Genomic DNA, 26,484 nt, shown 5'->3' with positions numbered 1-26,484 from the left:
CGGAAAGTCCATTGCGATAGACTAGCGTCCTATCCAAAGGGCTACAATAATAATTGCTATTGTTCGTCTCACGCTAAAGAAACCGGGATAAACTCCCGCTCCGTGTGTCTAATGGCTCTGAATCATTTTTAAGGGGTCTTGTAATGATATTTCCAAAAGAGTGCAAAGAATGCCTGTGGTTGTGTTATGTGGTTCACAATGGATGCCATTCTTAAAGGTCTAGTGAAATTGATATTTTGTCTAACCAGGGATGGTGAAAGACGCAACGTTATGCGAGACTGTTTTGATATCAAACTCGCCCTAGTTTCTGGTAATTAAAATAGTGCGTTGTAGATAAAAGGAAGATAGAAATGTAGGTACCGATGGGGTAGTGTTATATTTATCGACAGGGAGGGAGGTCGTTGGTTTGAATCGCACTCTTTTTTTTTACCTTTTTCTTTTTTAAAAAAAGGGTTTCTCCGAAACATTATGCTTGTCGAAAACAGGAGCTTGGTGGATTTATCAATAGAGCCAAAATTGGAATATGATTGATTCAACCTTCTGAGCCATATGTCTATCGAACCGGATTGTATTCCTGTTTCTGTTTCTGTTAGACGATAGCAACTATCTATCTCAAAGTACTTTCCGCCAGATCTAACAGATACAGGCACCCATTCACTGTACCATGGAAGGGGGAGGGGATCGACAAATAACCTCTGCTTTACCCGGGATCAATCTAGGTTCCATTGCGTATGAAGCGAATGATCTAACAACTAAGCTATTGATCCGATGGCATAGTTCTCATAAGCTCGAAACATGATCGAAGAATTACGTCACAATACAAGGACACGGTCATCAAAAGAAAGTGAAAGTAACTTGTCGTTAGTAGCGTTTAAGGAACCAAGCGAACCAATAGGTAGAAATATTGAGTACAAGCCGCTGTTCATTGCATTTCGGTGGTCATAGTCTTCTATATTGACGAGAATCTTTTATTGCTGTCAGGCTATGAGTTGAACCCACTTGTGGAGTAGGGCGAGTTCATCAAAATCATTAATTTCTCATCGTGTCACAGAGTGCTGTTGATTACCTGTAGGGGTAGCGTGGCTCAGCGGTGCGGTCTTTGCTTCGTACCCGAAAGGTACCGAGTTCGATTACAGGCCGCTGCGCTGTGTGGCCTTGAGCAAGTCACCTCGCCCTAGCTCAATTTGCGGCGCTGCACTGCGGCTGACGCTTGGGTTATTCGAGTCTTCCCTTGGATCATGGAATAGACCCCAGAGACAAATTTCCCCAATGGGTTGGGAAAAAAAAAGAAGAAAAGGATTGATTAATTATTTAATTTCAAATTGTCAGACTTTACACAACATGACATTAAACCAGATAACTGACGTACTCTGGAGAAAACACGTATTTTAAGATTTGGTCAGAATGCTCGTCCTTCAAATACCGATTGCTTTGATGACCCTCATCTTGGTAAAGACTCAAGCCTGGACCTTGACAAAGTCCCAGGTTCGAGAGCGAGTCTTTGCCAAGAGCGAAGACTCCTGTTTGAGAGTCTTTGCCAAGAGTGAAGTCCCAGGTTTGAGAGTCTTGGCCAAGATGAGGGTCATTTAAATCGATCGAAATTTGAAGGACGAGTTTTCTGGCCAAATTTTAAATATCTATATTTCCAGACCATGGCATTTAATTGGTTAATCGTGAGAAAAGACATATAAGCGCTAATAAATTTAGACTGTTCCTTTTAAAAATTTTACTTGATATTAATAAATGGTACCTTTCCGCCTCAGGCTTTGGTCCATTTTCACTCTAATCCCTATGTCTTTGTATGTTGAAAAACCTGCGCTGGTATCCCGTATTATCACCTTACACAAAACTAACAACGACCCACATGCACCCATTATCATCCAAAACTACATAGAAAGCAAAGCAGATAGGTACGCTACGTGTAGATACATTGCATCACAATATTTATTATAACCATTTACAAGAACAAACACATACAAACACAGCTTTTTCCCTCGAACAATAGATGACTGGAATGGCCTGCCACCGGACATAACGGACGTTGAATGCTTGAAAACTTTCAAAATAGTTTTGAATCCACTCGCTCGTCAAAGTAATCTGTGTCTGTTATCCGTTTTGAATAGACTGTAACTGAACATTTGCAGTGATGAGCCCGTCGGGCCCTGTTGCAAATACATGACACTAAAGATTAAAGACGTGACTAATATATTTTAAAATATCAAAATCATATTTATTAAGTGATAAGGCAGAAGATATTTCCATCACTATTGGTGGTAGTTCTGTCTTCAGAACTATGAGGCCAGAGTATATCCCGGTTCCTGTAGCATTAAACAGGCACAATAATTGCTTACTTCTCTTTGGATAGGGCTTACTTTGTCCATCGAAAATTACCTTCCACAACTTCACACAGACATATGTATCCAAGCACTGCTGGGCGAAAAGATGGATCTCTATCTGAAGAAAAAAAATCGTCGCTTGAACACCGGGTCGATACCTATTCCTTTTATTATGAGACGAGTACTACAACTGAGCTTTCGTGAGCCCCAATGTGTGTGGTAGGAGAGAAAAAACGTACTCGATGACTCAAAAACAGGTGGGACCTCTGGCTTTCCGGACAGTAAAACCTTCTTTTAATGTTGCAAGCTACTACAATAAAAGAGTAATTTTGGATCCCAGCAAATGTTTGTATGTACGGGTGGGCGGCCAGCTCATAATTCAGGTGCTGTGTCTATGCAGATGAACCTATTCCCTCTCCCTTCTGCGAGTTCAGCAAACGCCATATGTGACCATCCGTGTCAAATCGGTATTGGGTCGAGGTGTACCGGATAAGAAAAAATGAGTTGGAGTTCAAAAGACTGATAATTTCTTTTAAAAATCATAGGCTATATTGATGATGCCAATGTTGCTGCTGTAAGCTCGAAAAAATAATGAACAATATGAATGGTTAAATGAAATGGAAGCTTCGAGTTCATTATCGAAGATTCATCTTCAGCGTTTGAGTCTTTGCGTTTTGTTGGAAAAGGGGAAATCCAAAACGTCCACATTAATTGTCTTCTTTAATTATATTAATTAAATTGAAGCTTTCATCCCATTTGACTATTGTTAGTTATGCTCTATTGCTACGAACGGAGATAGTCTCGCAAACACCTTAAGTTTCAAATATTATAATTCTAGCCTATAATTCACTTTGTATTGAATTCTTGGAGTCTTATTGTACTCTACACGCTCCCGAACACGGACGGTGGGCCACATATCTATGGTTTAAGTGGTGGCTCTTCGAACGTTCTACCTCCCACGAATTTATCCAGTCAGAAAGAGTATGGGAGCTGTTACATGTCAAGCGTGTATAGGTATTATTTAATTTATTGGTTTTATGCCTATACATCCTGGCCATCGTGCGTCTTAACCTTTTAAATTCTATTTGCATCTTGTGTAAGTTTTTATTTTAATCAGTTAAATGCCGTACTCTGAAAAAAAACTCATATTTAAAACTTTGGCCAGAAAACTCGGCCTTCAAATTTTATCCATCAATTTAAATGACCCTCAATCTTGGCAAAACTCTCAAACCTGGGACTTTGCAAGTTCCACGTTTGAGAGTTTTTGCCAATATGAGGGCCATTTAAATCGACCGATATTTGAATGACGAGTTTTCTGGCCAAATCTTTAAATATGAGTTTTTTTCCATATTACGTCAGTTTACTGATTAAAGAAGTTGAATGTTAGGAGTTTGTTACAGAAAGATATTTAGCGTTGCGTGAGTTGTGCACGTGATGTTGAATAAAAGGTGAGACGACAAGAGAATCCAGGTGTTTTGTTTACGAGGAAGAGCCGATTTTTAATCTTAACCTAACACTGTTAAGTGCCTCGATATCGATAATTGAGACGACAACATCAATAGTTATGACACCTAGATAATAACATTCATAAAATGAAACAGAAACTTAAATTCAATTTACTAAGATAAATTATGTGGATATTTCGGGTCTCCCTGAGTACGGTGAGAAAATTTAAATAAAGAGCCTTATTCATGAAATCAACTATATGCTGCTCAGTGAGGGACTCGAACCTCGGACCTTCCGATCCGAAGGCGAGTGCCAAACCACTTGATCACATAGCCGAAAAAATGGAATCTGTCTAAGGTTAATGAGCAGCGTGTTCTTTTTTTTGTTTTGTTTTGTTTTTTTTGGTTGTTTTTTTTTTTTGTTTTTGTTTGTTTTGGTTTTGTTTTTGTTTTTTAGCGCACAGATAACAGTAAACAGTCATAAATAAAAATGAATATAACAGCTTCGAAAAAGAACAAATTACCAAACATGGAACGTTTCGGGTTCAAAACCCTTCTTCAGCCAATAACAAATACAATATAAAAGTTAATACATCACTTAGAATCCAGACAGGCGGTCAAGACGTGCCAGGTATCTCTCTGTCGTACGTCTAGATTGTAAGTGAAGTATTAATGTTTTTATTGATTTTGTAATTGTCTGAAGAAGGATTTTAAGGCCAAAACGTTCCGTGTTTGGTATTTAGTTCTTTTTTCCAATTTCTTATATTCAATGTTATTCATTCCTCGTTACAGTCTATCGCAAACAGCGCCCCCCCCCCCCCCCCCCCCCCCCCCCCCACTAGTTATTACCAACCAAATTACAAGATGAATGCTGGGTGGTGGACAGAATGGTTCAAAATATATTCCCCGAACCTGGGACGGATACCGATTCTATTTGTAAGGCTGGTGTAAAGCTATTAACTCAGCTCTCGGGATCCCAAACAGGATTTGTATAACTGTATACATTTTATATCGACATTGGAACCCTAATATAATGAACAATTACATCTTTATTATTTGTTTATAATAAAGTAACATCTCATAATTATTCTCATCCTCTTTCATCTACAGATCAAGGGAAATTCAAGACCCGACTCTGTGTTGGATTATCTGCAAATTGCTTGGCAACCATTACAATTACAGGAATCTTCATAAAACCGTAATTAAAATGGCTTGCCAATCAAATAGATTTGTCACAAGCGATGCCGGACACGAGATCTGATCCAAATACCACTTTAAATAAGTGGCTTGTTGAGGGATAAATATGGAACAAGACAACGATGAACACCCCTCACAACATGAAAAAGATTCATTGGATGCTAAAAGCACAAAATCTACACGAAAGAAAAAGGCGGCGGCCAGTAAGAAATCAAAGAAAAAGAAATCCAAACAGGAACTTCAACCTAACCAGTTTGAAAGTAAACATGTGGTTTTGGAAACACCGGATTCAAACTCTGTCGGAGCGAGTCCGAAAGAGCCGGAAAGATTGGAGAAAACGGAGGAAGTGGGAGTAGGTGTTGAAGCAAAAGGTGAAAGTGATGGTAATCATGAACGTCAACATTCCATGCCAAGATCCCGAAGTGGTTCCAGAAGTCGTTTCTCGAGTCTGTTTCGGAGAAAGAAAAGATGCAAGTCGGAGACAGACCTTAGAAAAGAAAGAGGTGGTGCAAAGAGAGTGGAAGGCGAGGAAGAAATGAATGTGTCTGAAAATCCTCGCAGAAAAGAAAAAAGACATGTGAGTGCTGAGGATTTAAAAAAGAGACAACAACAGAAAGCTGAAGATAATTTGTCACCACCGCTCAAATCCAATCTGAAACGTCCCTCTCCGTTTAGAGAGTTTTCCCCCACGGCACAACCCCGAGACCGTCTTCAGCACATGACTCTTAAGGAAGTGGCCAAAGAACAGCTAGAGAGAAGATCAGAGTCACTACCTCGTCGTAGACGTGAATATGTCTCCTTCAACGACATGGATCAGAATCTTTCACAAACTGCGTCGACATCCAACCTGTCTCTATCTGCATTGGATTCTGGAGACCAATCACCAGCCCTCACCACTCCCCATACTCTTCCACGGGGCGGTAGGTATCCATCGCTCACAGCTCAGCATTCCTCTAACATTTCCCCTAATATGTCTCCTCCTCTTTATAATGTGGGAGCGTCTTCTCGACATTTTGATGAAGATGGCGTCAACAAAAATGACTTATTTGGTTTTACAAATGATAACGTTACTGACCGCCTCCAACATCCTCCTGACCATGTAATGGAAACAAGTCAAGATAGTGGTGTGGTTGTTTTAGGGCAACAACGCCTTAGTCCAGATTCTGCTACTCTTCAGTCACCCAAAAGGCAGGAGAAATCGTCTATGGAAAAACTTCTTGAACTTAAACAAAATTTCCCCCATGCTTTCAGCTACGATAGTGAAAAAGGTACAAGCGTACATAGTGAAAACAAAGACCAGGAGGTAGAATCGTCCATACAAAATAGATCATCGGAAGACAATACAACAGAAACCCCTACAAATATACAAAATGTAGAAATTGGATCTACAGACATAGATGCACATTCTCAATACATTAGCCCTGATTATTCTCTAAACTCTCTATCCCATGACAATAATGAAAGTGACAACAAACCCAACTTGCATTCATCTGAGCCTACTCATGCAGACAGCGCGACCACTTCCCCTGCCTCCACGACTCAATCCAAAAAACCCACATGGCAGCAAGACCATCCGATAGCAAAAACAGAATCACCTCCCTCATTTTTAATTCCTTTTAGAGAGAGTGGTCAAAGCTCAGGGGCATCTTCCAGGGTCACATCTATGACGTCATCTCATAGATCATCAGACCAGGGATATGTTGACGATGACGAAAGTGTTCCTGATGATGACGATGACGATGAAGATGAAAATGACAATTCAGCATTTTCAACACCTCCTGAAGATCTTGTATCTGAGGGTCATAAACATAAATCATATGTTCATCCAGAAATGCTCGAAAAGTATTTATCTAGTGTCATAGAAAATAATGCAGGGAAAAACATTCTATTGCCTGAAATTGATGTTTATGATGTTGAGAGCGGAAAGAAAATGTCTCCAAACGCAACACTTCCTTCATATTCACGAATGTTAGGAAAACCCTATGAAACATATGATGTTAGAAAGGCTAAAACCAAGCTAAAGAGATCATCGAGTGATGTTACAGATAAAAGGCACACAACACCCCCAAAGAATTACTCAGGAGCATTTTTAGGAGATCCTTCAAACCAATCTAAGACACCTGTAGGTAGTGTGGAAACTCTTTCAGACTTATCTTTGGGAAATCTCCAAACTCCTGATGACAACTTGTCCAAGCTAAAGAAGGACGCAGATGGTGACACAGTTTCTGTAACTAGTACTGCAACTCTGACTCATTCTGATGGAAAGACGTTGGGCCAACATTATACTTCAGAAACAACTGGCTCTAGGGAAGAAAAATCAGGAGATACGAAACCAGTGCCCGTCATGGGCACAACAGCTCAAACAATCTACCGTCGTAATTTCTCTCCTTTACGCTCGAGAAAATTGTATTCGTTCGTTGCGGGAAATCTTCAAGAGAGTCCCAAACCGTCATTTCAACCTCAAAAACAAAGAATTCCAAAAACTCAAATCCCTGAAGAAATGATACACTCTACATCATTCCAACCAATATCATTACCTAAGGAGGAAGTTTTCACTAATTCCTCTCCTATTCAAAGTATCGATAAAGAAAATAAAGATCCTTATTTAGAAGCGGGTTCCAAGAAACTTAATGAACTCCATCCAATGGCATCGCCATCATCTAAAACACCAGGAGACAAAAACATTGGATCAAATTTCCAAGATTCCAAACAAAATAAAGACAGCCAGTCTGAGCCTCAAATTAATCAAACACCATCATATCTTATATCAGGACTGGAACTTCAAGAAAATGCCCCAATGTCTAAAAATATAAACAGCTTGGTGGACTGCCTCAATAATCAGTCGATTATAGCAAAGAAAAATGAAGAAAAGAGAAAAATATCAGTCACTAAAAAGGATAATGAGGAACCGAAACCAGAAATACCAGTAAGTTCTGAACGCGTGTTGAAAGAATCGACAGATATCCAACAAAATGAAAATATAGATGAAATAAAACACGAATCTAAACCTGTAACTCTTGAGGACAAAGAATGCCAAACACCACCATGGCTCCTCGACGATCTTATTTCTTCTAAGATAGAATCCAGTAAGAAGCCTAAGGGTATTTTGGGAAGAAGAAAGAAACAGTCAGTATTTTTAAAACCAATAGTGACCGAGGACACCGTAAACAAAAAAGAAGCAAGAGAACTTCCTTCAACAAGCGTCAGTCCTTCAACACCGAGTACAGGTGAGGGACCATATATGACTCCTCCTTCAACAGCTACCAATGACAATGACTTGATATTACGACTTGATGCTCCAATCTCGCAAGAATCTGATAATTCAAACATAGCTTTATCTGCTGGTCCATCAAAAAGAGACGATGTTAAAGTATCAGATGCTCCAAAACGCGAAAAGTCGTCAAGTCCGGTTAAAGAAACGAACGCCAAGCCTACGCCATCCAAATCCAAGCCACTTTCACTCTCAGCTGTCATTCTTTTAAAAAACCGCATTGCAAAGTACAGAGAGAAAAAGAGAGAGAAGAAAGAAATAGCTGCTGGCAAGAATGTAGAAGAAGAGGAGGACAAAGTAGAGCCTGACACTCCGAGTGACACTTTCATGACGATAGAAAACGAGATCAATTTGAGCAAACTGGAAGTCAGCAGAGAGACCGATATTTTAGACGCTGAATACTTCGAGCCAGAGTTTTCTTTAGATTATTCGAAAAAGCAAATTCGGTTTGATGAGATTTCCTCCAATGAACCGGTCCAAAGTGAGGAGCCGCTTCCGCCTCTGCCACCTACAGCTACCAGAAGGTTGAGGCAAAGGAGGGAGAGTACGATGCGGGAAAGAAGGCGGAAGTGTGTCAGTTACTGTAAGAGATTCGTGGCTTTTCTTTTCTCCCATATTGGACTATGCTCTCTTGTTGTGGCCTACACTATCATGGGTGGCTTCATCTTCCAAGCTTTGGAATCTCATGCAAAAACAGCTGTCAAGACTGATATTATAGTAAGTGGATAATGATATTATGAAAATTAAAATGATACATTTATACATTTCTATAAAGAACCGTTTAAGAGGGTTTTGATAGATTTATCTGGAACGCATCAGAACTAACAGTAATCTGTGCGGCTATGTGGTCTTGTGGTGTGACACTCGCTTTCGGATCGTAAGATCCTGGATGCGAGCTTCGCTCGGCGCATAGTTGAGTCCTTGGAAAAGTCTCTTCACTCATATTCTCTCACCGTACTCAGGTGTAAAATGAGTACCTGGCCGTCGACAGCGTTGCCTCTGTCGGATAATTTGTAATTCTCCGAACAGCCATTATATCTCGTTCTACATTTTACGTGTTGCTATTATTGGTCAGGGACCCTTTTTAACGTTTAAATGAAGGTTTTGGGGTGTTTTTTTTTTCCTCTCTATGTTTCTCCGTTGTTTTGCTACGTGTCTCTAAAACAAATCTGTCGTCATTTGGCTTCCAAACTAATTGGCCTAACAAACTGCCTAGCACAAATAATTAATTGACGGTTTTTATTAATTGCAATCGGGTTCCAATTAGTTTAAATCTTGAATAGTTTTTCTATGTTATTTCAGTTTGGCATTTTGACAAAGTAATTCTCCATGCATCCTCTGGATTGATCAGATCACCGTGATTAATTAACCAAAATTTGACCTATTTGCTGCTGAATTACTCTTTTGCTTGTTTCTTTTGGGTTGGTTTTTTTTCTCCTATTTTCGTTTTCTTTGAGGTTTTGTTTGAGCGTTGGGGGGGGGGGGGGGGAGTAAATTATATTAATCCTTTAATTCAAAATATTTTTATATAGAAAACTTAATTAAGATTTAGGTTTAAAACAATTTTGAAATCATCAATATTCTTGTCAATATAAAAAGAAATGCATTTTTTTAAAAATAATATATATATATATATATATATATATATATATATATATATATATATATATATATATATATATATATATATATATATATATATAATTAAGCAACAACAAAATGAAGAAAGAACAGAAGTTTTTTAAAGTTAGGAATATTTCATTTGTATATGAACACAGGAGATTTGCCGATAGTTTTTTAAAAAAAGAACCTCGTTGTTATATTGGATTCAATAGCCTGATGTCACGTCCGCCCAGCAACGAGCAGCTTGGTTCAAAACAAAGAAAAACGGTACTTTTTATTCTTCATGCTGGCTAGAACTTTTTCACTTGTCATGTGATCAGAATGTATAAAAGTAAAAACATGATCAGATTTATAATGTTTTTCTCCTCTGGATACACTTTTATGCCCGTCGGAGAAATATTTCATAAGGACGTCCGCCATTGTTCCGATAGAGCTGTTGAAGCCTATTACGATGAATCATCACAAAGACCTAAACGTTTTCCCTGCGGCATGTCTGCAGCAGTCAGCCGTAAACATTTTAGTGAAACAAAAATTCGAGGCCAGCCCTTGGCCGTCCAAGACGCTCTCCTGACCTCTGACCAATCATGCACTCGTAGGACGGTTTGACGCCATTATCGAGACAGAAACGGGAGACTATTGTTGTTATCTTTGTGATATTCGCAGAAGAATGGAATAACATTCCTCATTAGATAATTGAACGTTACATACAATCCGCAGGAGAAACAGACTACATATTGTTATAGAGGTCGAATGCGAATATACCCTCTCCGGAATTCATTAACATTTCCGTGAAACGTATAGATTATGGAAGTTCTGTTCAATTGGAAATGGATAATTGTAAGCATTGGTATATTAATATTAAAATCGAATATATTTCTGTATTCAAATAAAAATGAAATATTCCCCTATAAAAAGACATCCTCAATTTTTATTATTTCCTCAAAGTTAAAAAATGGAAGGTTTTGTTTCTTTTTGTTGGCTTTGTGGTTGTAATTTAGTGGAAAGGGGGGGGGGGTGGTTGGTTTGGGTTTTTTGTTTGTTTGGTTTTGTTTTGGATTTTGTTTTATTTTTGTTTGTCTGTCCGATGATTTTTTTTCTCTGTTTTGGGAGACATTTTTTTTTGGGGGGAGGGGGTGTTTTTTGTTTTTCTTTTATTTCTTTGCCATGGAGGACTGGTCTTTTAACAGACGCATATAAAAGCAAAAACGATCTATTATTTTAATGATGTACAAGATAATTATAGAAATATAGAAATGATATTTTGCATGGCAAGAGAAGTCACTTGAAATGCAGCTTATATTTAAGCAATATTCACAGCAAGCGTAGAGAATTAATTGAAAATCAAGTTCAATCTATACGTACCCCAAAAGTTTTCTTTTATATAGCGCAATATCCACTAAACGTGCTCAAAGAGCTTTACAAGAGGTCCCTGGCCAACAGCAACACGTAACATGTAGAACGAGACCTGACGCCTTTAGGCGATATTATTTTATTTTTTTTCGACGGAGACAACGCTGTTGACGCCAGGTACTCATTTTACACCTGAGTACGGTGAGAGAATGTGAGTAAAGAGCCTTTTCCAAGGATTCAACTATGCGCAGAGCGAGGCTCAAACCCAGAACCTTCCGACCCAAAAGCGTGTGTCATACCACAAGACCACATAGTCCCCCACTTATAATCCAAATCGCTTAAAATCTAACACATTTTTCATTTACCATTCGTAACAGACGAAAAGAACTCAAGTTCTTAGCCAAATAATCTCGATGGCTATAGAATTGGAGAAATCTGAAGAGGGCGTGGACAACCTAACGTCTTTGGTCAACTCAACACTCCTGAAATACCAGGCGGACATCCACCACGCCACCAAGGATCAGGGCTGGGACGGCACAGAGAAAATGGGCAGCAATGAGGGAGTTTGGAGCTTTGCAAGTTCTTTGCTCTATGCAATCACCGTCACAACTACCATTGGTAAGAGACAGTAGAAATAGAAATGATACTTCGGCCACATAGTAACGCAAACGATCAACTTCTTTCTACAACTTTGAATACTACTAGAACTATTACAACAATTACTACTACTACTACTACTACTACAACCACTATTACTGCTACTACTACTACTACTACTACTACCACTACTACTACTACTACTACTACTACTACTACTACTACTATACTATACTACTACTACTACTACTACTACTACTACTACTACTACTACCACTTATACTGCTGCTACTACTACTACTGCTACTGCTACTACTACTACTACTAATACTAATACGACTACCACTACTACTACTACTACTACTACTACTACTACTACTACTACTACTGGAAGAATAACTATGGCCCAAGATATAAATAAGTAAAAAATAAGTTAAAGGTTGAAAATACTGGATAAAACTTGTGATGTAATGAGTAATAACAAGTTATAAAATAAATAATAAATAATACCACCTCAAAGTTTCTTTCGGTATGTCTCACTATGATTTTTTTTATAACATGATTAGTGGGGTGGAGCTGTAGAGTCTTGGGCTCACAAAACAATGTCATAAAATTGCTCTTCGGGTTCGAGGTGGCAACTCAGCATTTCGGAGGAACGCCATTAGGAAAGGAATTTTGCACAAAGTTTTGTCTGCCAACCCATTGATGATTGGATTGATTGACCCATACGGTCGAGCGGATAATGTTTTATAAGAGACTAGTGTACTATCCATGGGATAGCGAGTAATTGTTACTGTTCATTTATCGGTATAGATACCTAGATAAATCCCGTCTCTACTGGCTTTATGAAATAAATCTTATGTAACGCATTTGGTATTTTACAAGATTCGGCTTGTGTGGTGGGCGCGCGAGATCTTTTTTAAATATAATTATTAAAATCATTTTTAAGTGCGTAGAGTTTTGTGCGTTTGTGTGTCTGTGTGTGTATGTGTGTGTGTGTGTGTGTGGGTTTGTGTATGGGGAGGAAAAGGCTTGATAATATCAAAATAAACCCAACTGCATCTTAAGTAGCAGCAATGCTTCTTGTCGGACATAATTGGATGCAATACGAAACATATAGGTATGCAGACAACAGGGCCTCTGACCGAACACATTTTTAAATCATTTTTGCTGGAAAACCTCTATTATCTTCTTCTCTTCATCATCATCATCATCATCATCATCATCATCATCTTCTTCTTCTTCTTCTTCTTCTTCTTCTTCTTCTTCTTCTTCTTCTTCTTCTTCTTCAAGATGTCTTTATGACTGAAGGTCAACAAGATGCAGGAATGACGTGGTCTTTCCACGCTCGTGCCGAGACCCATGGTAGTGTATCTTCTCAATATTATGACCCTTGACTTCTGAAATAAAATCTGAAACCATAGACTTCGTTGAGTCGCACATTGGAGACAGTTTTAATAAGTTCAAGGTCATTTTAATCGATCGACTTTGGAAGTAAATCATTTCGGACCAATGTGAAGAAAATGAATTCTGTCAGAGTACGTCAGAATATGTAACAATATTATATTATTTAGTATTCTCACCTCGTTTGGGATTTTTTTTCTCCTACATCGCTGTTGCACCCATTCGCTCGTAGATAGATGGGCTCATCAGGGAGGAATGTTGTTAAGTGATTCAAGCTAATTCCCCTCAAACATAACAATATATTATATAGTATATTATGATGTAGTTCACCAACAAAGTACTCGCGTGTCTGGTAGGCAAGCCATACGTTGGGTTAATGGTATGGTACAAGAGTATTTATTGTCTGTCAGGTTTTTGTTGACAGACTTTGGCACAACTCGGTTATGGTAAGTATAGCATCTGTGTCTAATCAGAGGCATCTTACCTATTGTCTTTGGATTTTCTGTGAAGTACGATGAGGTCGTGCCAAAATCCACTTAGTGTATCATAATTTAGATGGCCTTTGAGTACCGTGTATTTATTATACCTGTAGTTAAAACGGCAGGAGGGGTTGAAGATTGCCCATGGGAAACATGAACAAGCCAAGGACGACTATAAAAGGTCTATAGCGGGAGGGAGTGTATAATATTTCAATATAATGTTTTGCGATTTGCATTCGTTATTGGTAGGGTGCACATATTTGTAGATCTGATAACCGAACGCGATTATAGGCTTAAAATTGCAATGTTGTAATGGACACTACTCGGTGTCGGTTTGAAAGCATTTCCATTACAACAGTGAGCCCAAAGAATTTTTTAGGTATGAGACCTGCAAATGAGAGCATATGGGGCATCCAGCCAAAAGTTTCCAAGAAACATTTTGTGATGTCAAATTGCTGGGCCTTAATATTAAGCATCTTCTTTTATCAATTAAGAGATGATAGAAGTAGCAGCAGCTGGTAGTAGTAGTAGTAGTAGTAGTAGTAGTAGTAGTAGTAGTAGTAGTAGTAGTAATAGTAGTAGTAGTAGTAGTAATAGTAGTAGTAGTAGTAGTAGTAGTAGTAGTAGTAGTAGTAGTAGTAACACTAGTAGTAGCAGTAGTAGTAGTAGTAGTAGTAGTAGTAGTAGTAGTAGTAGTAATAGTAGTAGTAGTAGTAGTACTAGTAATAGTAATAGTTGAAGTAGTAGTAGTAGTAGTAGTAGTAGTAGTAGTAGTAGTAGTAGTAGTAGTAGTAGTAGTAGTAATAGTTGAAGTAGTAGTAGTAGTAGTAGTAGTAGTAGTAGTAGTAGTAGTAGTAGTAGTAGTAGTAGTAGTAGTAGTAGTAGTAGTACTAGTAACATTAGTAGTAGTAGTTGTTGTAGGAGGAGGAAGAGGAGGAGTAGTAGTAGTCGTGGTAGTAGTAGTATTAATAGCTCAAGCAGCATTGTCATATAGATTACACATAAATACATTAGAAGATTATTGTAACTCACGAAATAAGATATTACAAAACTTCGCAAAAAGCATATTTGGTAAAGGACGAGAAAACACAAAAGCGAGCTTCGTTTTTAATGAAATAAATCAACAATTAATAATTGAACTTTATTCTTTCATTGTGATGTGTTTCAAAACAAGGCGAAAATATCCCAGTCGTTATTGAACGCTTCACATATCCGTATCTACCTGTTTTATACGATTTCGCTTTTAGTAATTTTTATTTTGAATTTTAAATGTATCTATTGAAATCATTTTATTTTCTTTCTCTAAATTTGATGCTCACTCTATTATACTAATTAAGAGTGATGGCCCTTTAAAAACTTCCACTTCTCTTGATTTAAGTTATCCTTTGTGGTCAAGGTCTACTCATTTGCAGGTCTGATAATTCAAAATATTATGTGCGCATTGTTTTTTGGGAATATTCTAAAACCAAAGCAAAAAGCAGTAAGATTTAACAATGTTGAACCAAGACGATAATATATTTATCGACTCGCAAGTGCTCTTCAATTGTGATGGTAAAAATTACGTATTCAGATTATAGAGACCCGGATGATTTCGCTAGAAACCCGGAAATTCGTCAATTGATTGTTCATCCGAACCCCGGATATGTTTTGAAGCCACAGTGTCCAATCTTAATCGCAACGTGAAAGATTGGAAAAGCTGGGGGATTTCTACAATAGCTAAAAATACATCACATCCGTCAAGCTTTCCTCCAAACATTTATACTAGAAACTGACGAAGGCAACATCACCTGTTCCCAGATTGTCTTAGAAAGATAAACACCAAATTACATCATACATCAAACAATTAGCTTCTGAGTCACTGATTTCTTCTCTTTGTATGACGGCAACATCTTGCAAAGAAATTTCAAAAAAACGTGAGCTTTTCTGTCGCGCAATATCCACTAAGGAGGTCCCGGTAGCTCAGTTGGTAGAGCACTCGCTTCACACGCAAAGGGACCGAGATCAATTCCTGGTGAAGTCGAGATGGGGTTTTTTCTGACCCCCTCCCCTCCACACCCCCCCCCCTCACGTGTCCATCCAGCAATGAGTGGGTAGCTAGGTCTGTTTGATCCGGCGGAAAGTAATTTGCGATAGACTAGCGTCCTATGCAAAGGGTATCATCAAGCAATATCTATCATGCGTTTCACGTCATAGAAACCGAGATAGGTACCCTAATGGTACTGAAGGACTACTAAACTTAACACTAAACATCCACTAATATGCTCAAAGTTTTGTACAATGAGTCTCAAATCAACAGCAACATTGAATATGTAAATCATTTGTCTCTTGTACTGAACTATCATGATTTCTTTTCGACAGAAAAAATACTGTTTCTAGCCATGTTATACTCTTTCAACACCTAAGTATTGTGATAATTGAGGAAAAATAAGTCTTCGAAGGACTCAACTTTGTGCCGTCCGCCAAAAAAGTGAATTTAAGATTTAAATGAACAGAAATGTAACATTTTAGTTTTCGTTGTGTTCATTTCCCCCAGTAAAACATGATAAAGCAATCCTGGTCTGATATATTTTTTTACCATAATTCATTTTTCGTATCCAAATCAAGCCGACATAATACCGTTTTGATACGGTAGGCGACACGTTTTCTTTTTTTTAAAATCATTATTGTTTGTTATTAACATGCCTTTTCAAAAGGATTCCAAATGGTTGTGATAATAGAAAAAATAATACCATGGCATAATATTAGTACACTTATCATTCCACACAGAAAGTTTTAAAAATAAATATTGAATAGTATTCGAGTATTTGAACATTTTATGGGATCGAAATCTTCAATGTTTTTCCCAAAACAGTCAAATCTGGGATAGCCTACTTGTCCTTAAAAGCGTTATTAAAGCCGACATTTCAGTTACAAAGGAAATTAACTGATGGACAACGGAGATAAATCATATACAAATATTTGTTATTAATTTTGCACTGTTTCGACGATAACAGTCACTTTGATTTCTTGCCGAGTTATCCGATTGTTTTATTAAGGACTTTGTAGATGTCAATACAAAAACCCTACCTACCACTGGAGCTGGTGAGTCCCATATCATTATGTTATGTGACCCATCGTCTCAAAACGGTATTTTGACGGGATTAGTTTTTTTTAAAATAGAGCATTTATATCAAATAGAGCATGTATAAAGAGCAATATCCACTAAACGTGTTCAAAGCGCTTTACTAAGGGCCCTTAACCAACAGTAACACTTAACATGTGGAACGAGGCATAACGCCTGTTAGGTGATATTACAAAAAAAAATTTCGGACACAGACAATGCTGTTAACGCCAGGTACTCATTTTTCACCTGATTACGGTGACAGAATGTGAGTAAAGAGCCTTTTCCAAGGACTCAGCTATGCGCCGAGCGAGGCTCGAACCCAGGACCTTCCGATCCGAAAGCGAGTGCCATACCACTAGACCACATAGCCGCTCTAGGGGTTGATTTCTAGTCATTATTGGGGTCCTTGTTCATCCCGACCTTATAGATAATATGCGCTTGGCTAAGAAGCTCACAAAATACAAGCTCCAGAAATATAACGGAACAACACACAAAACTCTGTGCAACCTTGAACTTGTATAGTCTGGATTATACAGCTCCTATCAACAATAAATAAATGAACTCTATTCTTTCATTGTGATGTGTTTCAAAACAAGTCAAAAATATCCCAGTCGTTATTGAACGCTTCACATATCCGTTCCTGTTTCATACGATTTCGCTTTAAGTAGTTTTTATTTTCAATTTAAAATGTATTGAAATCATTAAAACCAAAGCAAAAAGCAGTAAAATTTAACAATGTTGAACCAAGACGATCATTTGTCGACTCGTATGTGCTCTTCAATTGTGGTGGTAAAAATTACTTATTCAGCATCAGATTATAGAGACCCGGATGGTTTCGTTTCGCTAGAAAGCCGGAAATTCGTCATTTGATTTGTTCATCCGAACCCCGGATAGGTTTTGAAGCCAATGTGTCTCTGATTATTACTCATAAACGCGGATGGCAAAAAACAATAACAAATACACGAGTGACGTCAACTTCGTTCTATCTATACTACTTTGACACATCGTCTCAAAGCTGTATCACGTCGGGAAGAACTAGATGCTATAAATTGAATTTAAAACCACAACTATGAAGGTTGGGGTTAATTTCTATTCGTTACAATGGAGAATAAATAATAAGTTTTTACATTGCAAAAATCTCACAATTCGTATTTCTTGACATTTTTGTTATAAATTCACTTTTCTGTGTTCAATTCATTTCCGACGAAATACCATTTTGAGACGATCGGTCACAAATAAGTATGATGATACTTTTATTTTGTGATACTCACTTCATAGCAAAACAGAAAAATATTGTTGATGGACTAAAGTCACCATTGTTTTGCGGTTTTAATTGTAAGAAACAAATATCATTATCTGGCATGTTTTGATGAACAATCACTTCCGACTGGCATGTTCCATAAACTTTTCATATCTGAGACATATCACATTTAAATATTATGGAATCTATATCTGAATTTAAATTTGAAGTTAATGGAAAACGCATTTAATGTAATTGGCAGGAAGCCACGTAAAACATTCGAGTCTGCTCGCGGCAAGTGAAGTTTTATTTCTCGAGAGATTAACAGCACAACTCAGTAATAAATAAATTACTACACACGACACACTGCTCTCTCTCTCCCTCTCTCTCTCTCTCTCTCTCTCTCTCTCTCTCTCTCTCTCTCTCTCTCTAATAATATTATCATATATATATATATATATTATATATCTATATCTATCTATCTATCTCTCTCCATCTCTCCATCTCTCTCTCTCTCTCTCTCTCTCTCTCTCTCTCTCTCTCTCTATCTATCTATCTATCTATCTATATATATCTATCTATCTCTCTCCATCTCTCCATCTCTCTCTCTCTCTCTCTCTCTCTCTCTCTCTCTCTCTCTTTCTTTCTTTCTTTCTTTCTATCTATCTATCCCCTTGTCTTACATCCCCTGTGAACTGATCTGCGCATCTTTTTCCTGATAAACCAAAGCTAAATTTTACGTAATATAATAATTATAATAAAATAATAATTAATAATAATAATAATTTAATAATAATAATAATAATAATAATAATAATATAATAATTATAATAATAATAATAATAATAATAATAATAATAATAATAATAATAATAATAATAATGATATAATATAATAAATATAATAATAAATAATAATAATAATAATAGTAGTAGTAGTAGTATATAGTATATAATAATATAATAATATAGTATAGTAGTAGTAGTAGTAGTAGATAGTAGTATAGTAATAGTAGTGTAGTAGTATGTAGTAGTAGTAGTAGTAGTAGTAGTGTAGTAGTAGTAGTAGTAGTAGTAGTAGTAGTAGTAGTAGTAGTAGTATAGTAGTTAGTAGTAGTAGTAGTAGTAGTAGTAGTAGTAGTAGTAGTGTAGTAGTAGTAGTTAGTAGTAGTATGTAGTAGTAGTATAGTGAAGAAGAAGAGTAGTAGTAGTAGTAGTAGTAGTAGTAGTAGTAGTAGTAGTAGTAGTAGTAGTAGTAGTAGTAGTAGTAGTAGTAGTAGTAGTAGTAGTAGTAGTAGTAGTAGTAGTAGTAGTAGTAGTAGTAGTAGTAGTAGTAGTTCTGTATAAAAATATTGGAGTTTAACCACAAAAAAAGCATTCGCTTAGGTTACTAAGTCAAATTAAGCGGAATATTAAACAACACATAGAAATAAGGTACGTAAAAGAACACGAGTAGAATAGAAACAGGTGTCAAATATAGGCCTATCCGTTGAAATAAATCCAATAAAACGCTGAATAATAATCCAGAAGTATGAAGAATGGACAGTGATCCTTTTGATATAGAGTGATCATGAATGTGAGCTAATCTTTACAATGTCTAATCTAGCGATGAAGGAAATAACACAAACCTTAGAAACAAAATATGCAAGAAATATCAAATACTGCCCAAATAAAAATGTTTGAACTATGGATTGATAAAATGATCCTTAATGACCCTTTGAACTCCATGACTTACTTGACTTATTGCAGTCCGCCACCTAATCAACTGACTGGGACGCCTCGGCACCTTCTCTAATTATATTGACGAATTCCCTCATTGGTCTCTATCCTTCGCGAAGTCCAAGGTTTGAGAGTGTTTGCAAAGATGAGGGTCATTTAAATCAATCGATATTTGAAGGACACGTTTTTAGGCCAATTTTTTAAATATGGGTTTTTCCACAGTACGACAGTGTAGGTCTGCAAGATCTTTTTCGTTATTAATTAGGGATATGGGTGGACCAATAGTCATTATGACGGAGAATAAATACAAAGTCTTACATTCCAAAAATTTCTAAGCTCGTAATTCTTACAATGTTAATGTTAAATTTACTCTTTGGGGTCCTAGTTCATCTCGACGTTATACTACTTTAACACATCGTCTCAAAGTTGTATCATGTCGGGAAGAACTAGATGCTATAAATTGAATTTATAACCACAACTATGAAAGTTGGGGTTGATTTCTATTCGTTACAGTGGAGAATAAATAACCATTTCTTCTTGATGGTTCTCGGGCGCTTCGAAGTCTATATAAAGTTACTCATAATTTGTCTTTTATTCCAGGTTATGGTCATGTAGCACCCAAGACGCCCGAAGGACGCTTGGTCACTATTGGCTACGCAGTGGTGGGCATCCCCCTCACTCTTCTGTGTCTTACGAACATCGGTGATGTCATGGCTACTGGCTTCCGGTTGCTCTACGGCAAAGTGTGCTGTGGTCTTTGTTGTACAATGTTCAAACCAAGGCGAAGAAGAATCCCTCCAGATCTAGAGAAAGGATTGGGAAGGTGTGTATCCTGTTGATTTTTTTTTAAAGATGAGTTGTAAGAGATTTTCACGTTTTGATGCAATCTACTACTCTCACATAATTATTGTTTTGCTTGTGATTTTCTTCAATATAATAATAATTTTAAAAAAGATTGAGCTTTTTATATAGCGCAATATCCACTTAACGTGCTCAGGGCGCTTTACAAGGGGTCCCTGGCCAACAGCCATACTTAACATGTAGTACGGGACATGACGCCTATTAGGCGATATTACATTTTTTCAGACAGAAACAACATTGTTAACGACCAGGTACTCATTTTACACATGCGTGCGGTAAGGGAAAATGAGTAAAAAGTCTTTTCCAAGGACTCAACTATGCGTTGAGCGAGGCTCGAACCCATGATCTTCCGATCAGAAAGCGAGTGTCATACCACAAGACCACAATATAGGCGCACAATATACCACTGGCAGAGTTTGATAATATTTCACATTTTCCTGGCACAGCTGCTAATCGTGAAAAAATGAATACAGCTTAACTATTTCATTACCAGCAATTTAAAGAAATTTCCCCAAAACAAGTACGCATTGTTCACCAAAATGGACTTTACAATATAAAGTCAATTTTTTGTTATAACTTAAACCAAAAAAAAATCTTTACAATGTGTAATGTACAATAGAAATGAGAATAAGAAAATGATTGGTTACATCGTAACGAATGTGACGACTTTCTTATAGTTGGTAAGGAGATGGGCGGTCAAGTCATTAAAATGAAGCATTTCTCTAACTGAAGACGTTAGTCACCTCCTCAGATCAAAGTGGTTTTGAGTTGTGTTTGCAAACGAGTTTAGTATTCTGACTTTGGCTTGAGTCTCACTCTGAGCAACGTAAAGTTTACTGGCAGGCCCTTATAAGTTTCACAGCACTTTTATAATATTGCTAGACACATTTCAAGAATGACATAAGCTAACAGCGTTGTCCCTTTATGTGTCATCCTGTATTGTTTTTCTTGGATACCCATTTCGATTTGAGCACATATTAGTGGATATTGCACTATACAAATGCTTGGGTTTTTTCTAGCCAACATCAATGTTTTTGTTTATTCACCTTAACAACGCCACAATCACATTATCTCATTCGAGTGTAGTGTTTCATTCATCCTGTTTTGTTGATAAAGGGTAAACCCGAAACGTCCACAGTATCTGTCTTCGTCTAATAAATTGAAGCTTACAATTCAATATTTATCGTTATTCTAGCCAACATAACACCGTATAAGCATCATGTAATACACACAGGTGTACTATTTAGAACATTCGATGACCTATAATATTTTATTATTCTCGGCTAAATTGTTCTTTGTAATCTCTCCTCAAACCAGGACAATGATAACAAGTGAGAAAGAAGAGTCGGACAAACCAAAGGAGGTGATACACGTCCCGACGTCGCTATGTTTACTACTTATAGCCGCCTACATCTTCGCCGGGGCCATGTTGTTCTCTATGTGGGAGAAATGGGACATCTTGACAGGATCATACTTTTGTTTCATCACACTTTCCACCATCGGTTTTGGAGATATCGTGCCGGGAATGGAGACGAACGCGTGGAGCGGCGAGGAAAAATTAGTTCTATGCGCCCTCTACCTCGTCCTGGGCCTGTCTCTTATCGCTATGTGTTTCAATCTTGTACAAGAGGATGTAAAGACAAAGTGTAGGTGGTTGGGTATGAAGCTAGGGATTGTGGACAAACCTGAGACGCCTATGTGACAGTAGTGGTAAATTGCGAAGACATTCGGCATGTATATATTATAAATATGATATAATATTTTGTTTCCTCCATCTTGTTTAATGATAATAGTAATATAAAATCGATAAATTATGATGTGAGCCATTGTCACAAAACGATATCATCATGTCGTGGTGAAAAAGATGCTGGAAATCGAATGTTAGGTCTGACTTTGACAATTTCGTAACTGGAATTTTTTATGCCCCGTAGAGAAATATATGATAATTCCCAAAATAGTTCCCTTTATTCTTCCCTAGGGGGATTTATTTTTCTTTAAGGTCTATTCCAAGGGATGACTGGAATAATCCAGGCGTCAGTCGCAGTGCAGCGCTGCAAAATGGGCTAAGGCTAGATGACTTGCTCAAGGTCACACAGCGCTGCGGGTAGTCGAACTCTGTACATTTTGGGTTCAAAGCAAAGACCGTACCGCTGCCCCATGAATGGTGTTCCTCAAAGTATTTATGAATGGTAAATTGTGGGCTTATGATTTGTTCAACAAAAAGATTACAGATTCGACTAAATGAAATGTTGATCGCCACAGTCTAAACAAATGAAAGTATTATCGATTTTGACTTTGTCAACCTCAGTCCATAGTAAATGGCATCAAAACATTACCAGCTCAATTCATTAAAACATCGAAGTCCACTTGATTCTTATATATTATCCTATCATTATTTATTTCTCTATCAATATGTACGCGTTAACGACATATCCAGGATCATTATCTTTGTAACATCTTTTGTTAAAAAGGCATCATTTAGTTTTTTTATGACATCACATAAACTGCATTTGTTAACCACCGTCTTAGTCCGGTAATATGTCGGAGTAAACAATGAGCCGATTTTGATTCAATTTGAGTGATCGATCAACCATCATATTAACTATTCGCATTTTAAAAAAAACAGTGTGTCTAGATATATCTAATCATGTTATCCTTGAAATCAAAATGATCCTAATTTTGTTCACTCCAACATAATTCCAGTTTGAGGTGGTGGGTAACGTGTGTTGGGAGTAGGTTCGGTTTTTGATATGACCTTCAAACCAAGTCCCGCATCAGAGACTATGTTCAGCCACAGACACTTTTTATCCAGAATTCTCTGCACCTTTCTGGAGACAGGCATTGAAATATAGGATATCCCTAGCTTAAATGAGTGTATTGTACAATTGCCTTGAAGTATTGTGATATGTTGTGTTCTTTTGGTCAATGATCGTTATCCACCAGTATGATCGTGTATTATAAACCCCCTGAATATTACAGTGATATCATGGATCACGCTATATGCAAATTCGGTGTGAAGAAGAACTGTTGTGTATGCTCGTGGATATGCCTTGTGTTGTTATTTAATTAATCTATAATTCACTTAATGAGCAGTTCAAACTAAATCTTGGTTCAACTGGACATCATTGTTTCACGGAAAGTAACCAGCTTCATTACCAGTACATTGCGTATTGCTGTCATAAGACTTTTTAGCATTGCTCAATCAAAAAGTCATAAGACATGAAATGGAGAGATTCGTCTTACGCATCTACCACAGGAGAAATTCCGATAATAAAAAACTTTATTTGATTTTTACGAGTGAATCCTGGGTAATTTTTAGGAGGATTTTGTCACAACTGAAATAAACAACATGTTATATTATGTTTGAGAACGAAGATTGTATTTCCTTCATCGGACGAATTAAGCAACAAGCGCATGTCTGTCGTAAACTGAAAAAAAAATTTTTTTCTTTATTATCAGAAAACGTTATCTTCATGTCTTGTCAAAATTCTTAAACCAGAGAATTGGAAAGACGACAGCCGTTCTCTGAAAAGATACATTTTTCAAATTTTGGCCTAATGTCTCGTCCTTCAAATATCAAAGATTTCAGTCCCTGGCTTTAACGCTCTCCTTATCAACTATAGGAAAATCGTCACATTCGTTACGATACAACCAACATTTTTTTTACTCAAATTTCTTTTGTACATCATAAAATTTAAAGAAAATGAACAGTGTGTTGTAGAGTAGACTATGTCTTGCTAAAGAAAACATGCATCGGAAGAACTAGATATATCTACTGCTATTGTTTTTGAGAAATAAAAAATATATTTTTGTGTTAGTTTGGTGTGAAGTTTTGGGGAAAATCCTGAAAATGGCTGGTAAGGAGAGAGTTAAACTCTTTGACAGGATGAGGGTCATTTTAATCAATCGATACATTATGAAGGATGAGTTTTCTGGCCAAAATTTGAAAAATGTATTTTTTTTTTCAGATTAGCCTAAGACATAAAATTGCTCCTAGAAATTGGAATGTGAAATTTAGATGGAAAACAAGCATTTGTGCAAAATATAAATCTGAAAATCTGTGTATAATAGCGTTTTTTACAAGAAACAGATAAAAGAATGAGAGTGAAATGAAACCATTCGATGGAAATGGCGTTAATTTGGTGACCAGCAGAACTTTTTTTCATTCCTTATATCGAAATTCTTTGGGGCAGGGTGTTTTGTGATCGACACCATCGTAGAAAACAAGAGGAATACTGTCTGGAGATATGCCCCATCTTTCACAATCCTATTCAAAATTCTGATTCCAGGGTCATCAACTGATCATTTTGCAATAGACCAAAATGAGGAATTGTATATTTAAAATAACATCAACGCCAAAACTGAGTTTTTCATCACGTCATGCTAGAAATGGGATATGAACAATTTTTTCATTGTAAAAAGTAGTAAACAAAAATGAATATAACAGCTTCAAAAAATAACAAAATACCAAACACGGAACGTGGACCTAAAAAATATCTCTGTCGTCTATCTGGAATTTAGTAATGAATTTGTCTTTATTGTTTTTTTGTTGTTGGCTGAAGAAGGGTTTTAAGCCCCAAACGTTCTGGTTTGGTATTTTGTTTGTTTGTTTATTTAAAACTTTTATATTCATTTTTGTTTATTACTTTTTACAGTCGACAGCTTCTAGCAGCCTATTATCAGATTTCTTTCATACTAAATTATGTAATTATAACCCCTAGAATCTGATTTTGTATAGAATAACAACTCCCTCTTCTATTTAATGTGAAGCTATGTGGAATATTTCGAGTAATAAAAATATAGCATGCATTTTACTTGCCGTATTAATATTGTGAAAGGCTTTTGGAAATCTTGAAACCACCTAACATTTTGTGAAAGTAATCAACGGGAGGTTGTCTTTTTAAGATTTTTACTTTACAGTCGAACTCTCTAAATTATGTTCTCAAAAAAAATAACCCGAACCCAGAATTTGTTTTCAATATCCGGTGCAATATTCGACTGATATTCTTGAAAGAGTCTATCTAGATATGTGTTTACCACTAAAATTTCCTTTCGGGATCTTTTTTTAGTTGTGCCACAAAGTCTTTTAACACAAGCTGAGATTCTTTCCCTCCTTTTCATAATCATGATGTCCCTTTGAAATGGATTGACCTTTCATTTTATTTCCATGTGTATTTTTTCCCCTTTTTGTTCAGGTCTTACAATCACTCATTATCTATACGATCACTTTACTTATAATATGCAATGTAACGAAAATATACAGAGTAAATATGGCTCATATTGTAAAACAATACAAAAAATATAACGTTTCGGCCTTATGCCTTATTCGGGCGACAAACAAAACCTCTGATAATTTTGATTTATAATTATATAATTATTTTAACCACTGATAAAATCCTAAATTGTTACCAGGTCGATCTTTTGTTGTTTCGTGTCATGATGGTTTTTGTAAATCAGTTGTATACTCGACTTCCTGATGTAAATTAGAACGACTCACCTGTTGTTGACAAGCTAACACTTCGCAGGTGGTTCCCAATACGTTTTATTATATTATCTGTTTGGCAACATTTACAAATGTTATATCATTTTAATAGTATGTGATATACTCATGATTCTTGTCAGTTTTGATTCGTTAAACGTTAGCGCAAAATCGGAACCCATCATTTTCTCTCTCCCCATCCCCCTCCATTTCCTCCTTTTCTTCTCCTCCTCCTCTTTTTCTTCTTCTTCTTCTTCTTCTTCTTCTTCTTCTTCTTCTTCTTCTACTACTACTACTACTACTACTACTACTACTACTACTACTACTACTACTACTACTACCACTACTACTACTACTACTTCTACTTTTTCATCTTCTTCA

General features: G+C 36.9%; 1 protein-coding gene across 1 annotated transcript in view; it reads left to right on the top strand.

The window, feature by feature from the left end:
- Positions 1-25,166, top strand: part of LOC144967227 (uncharacterized) — a 106,247-nt gene extending 81,081 nt beyond the window's left edge. The window contains exons 3-6 of the mRNA XM_078904176.1: positions 4,892-8,966; positions 11,600-11,840; positions 20,364-20,586; positions 21,942-25,166. Of these exons, the coding sequence (XP_078760302.1) occupies positions 5,085-8,966; positions 11,600-11,840; positions 20,364-20,586; positions 21,942-22,326 (4,731 nt within the window). The 5' untranslated portion in view covers positions 4,892-5,084 and the 3' untranslated portion in view covers positions 22,327-25,166. The remainder of the gene's footprint in view (positions 1-4,891; positions 8,967-11,599; positions 11,841-20,363; positions 20,587-21,941) is intronic.
- Positions 25,167-26,484: the final 1,318 nt, after the last annotated feature.

This window comes from Berghia stephanieae, chromosome 3 (assembly GCF_034508935.2).
Source record: "Berghia stephanieae isolate SIO BIC M18660-M18661 chromosome 3, UCSD_Bste_1.3, whole genome shotgun sequence".
NCBI lineage: Eukaryota > Metazoa > Mollusca > Gastropoda > Nudibranchia > Aeolidiidae > Berghia > Berghia stephanieae.
The sequence above is the reverse complement of the archived record's forward strand: the minus strand, read 5'-3'. Positions and strand labels throughout refer to the sequence as shown.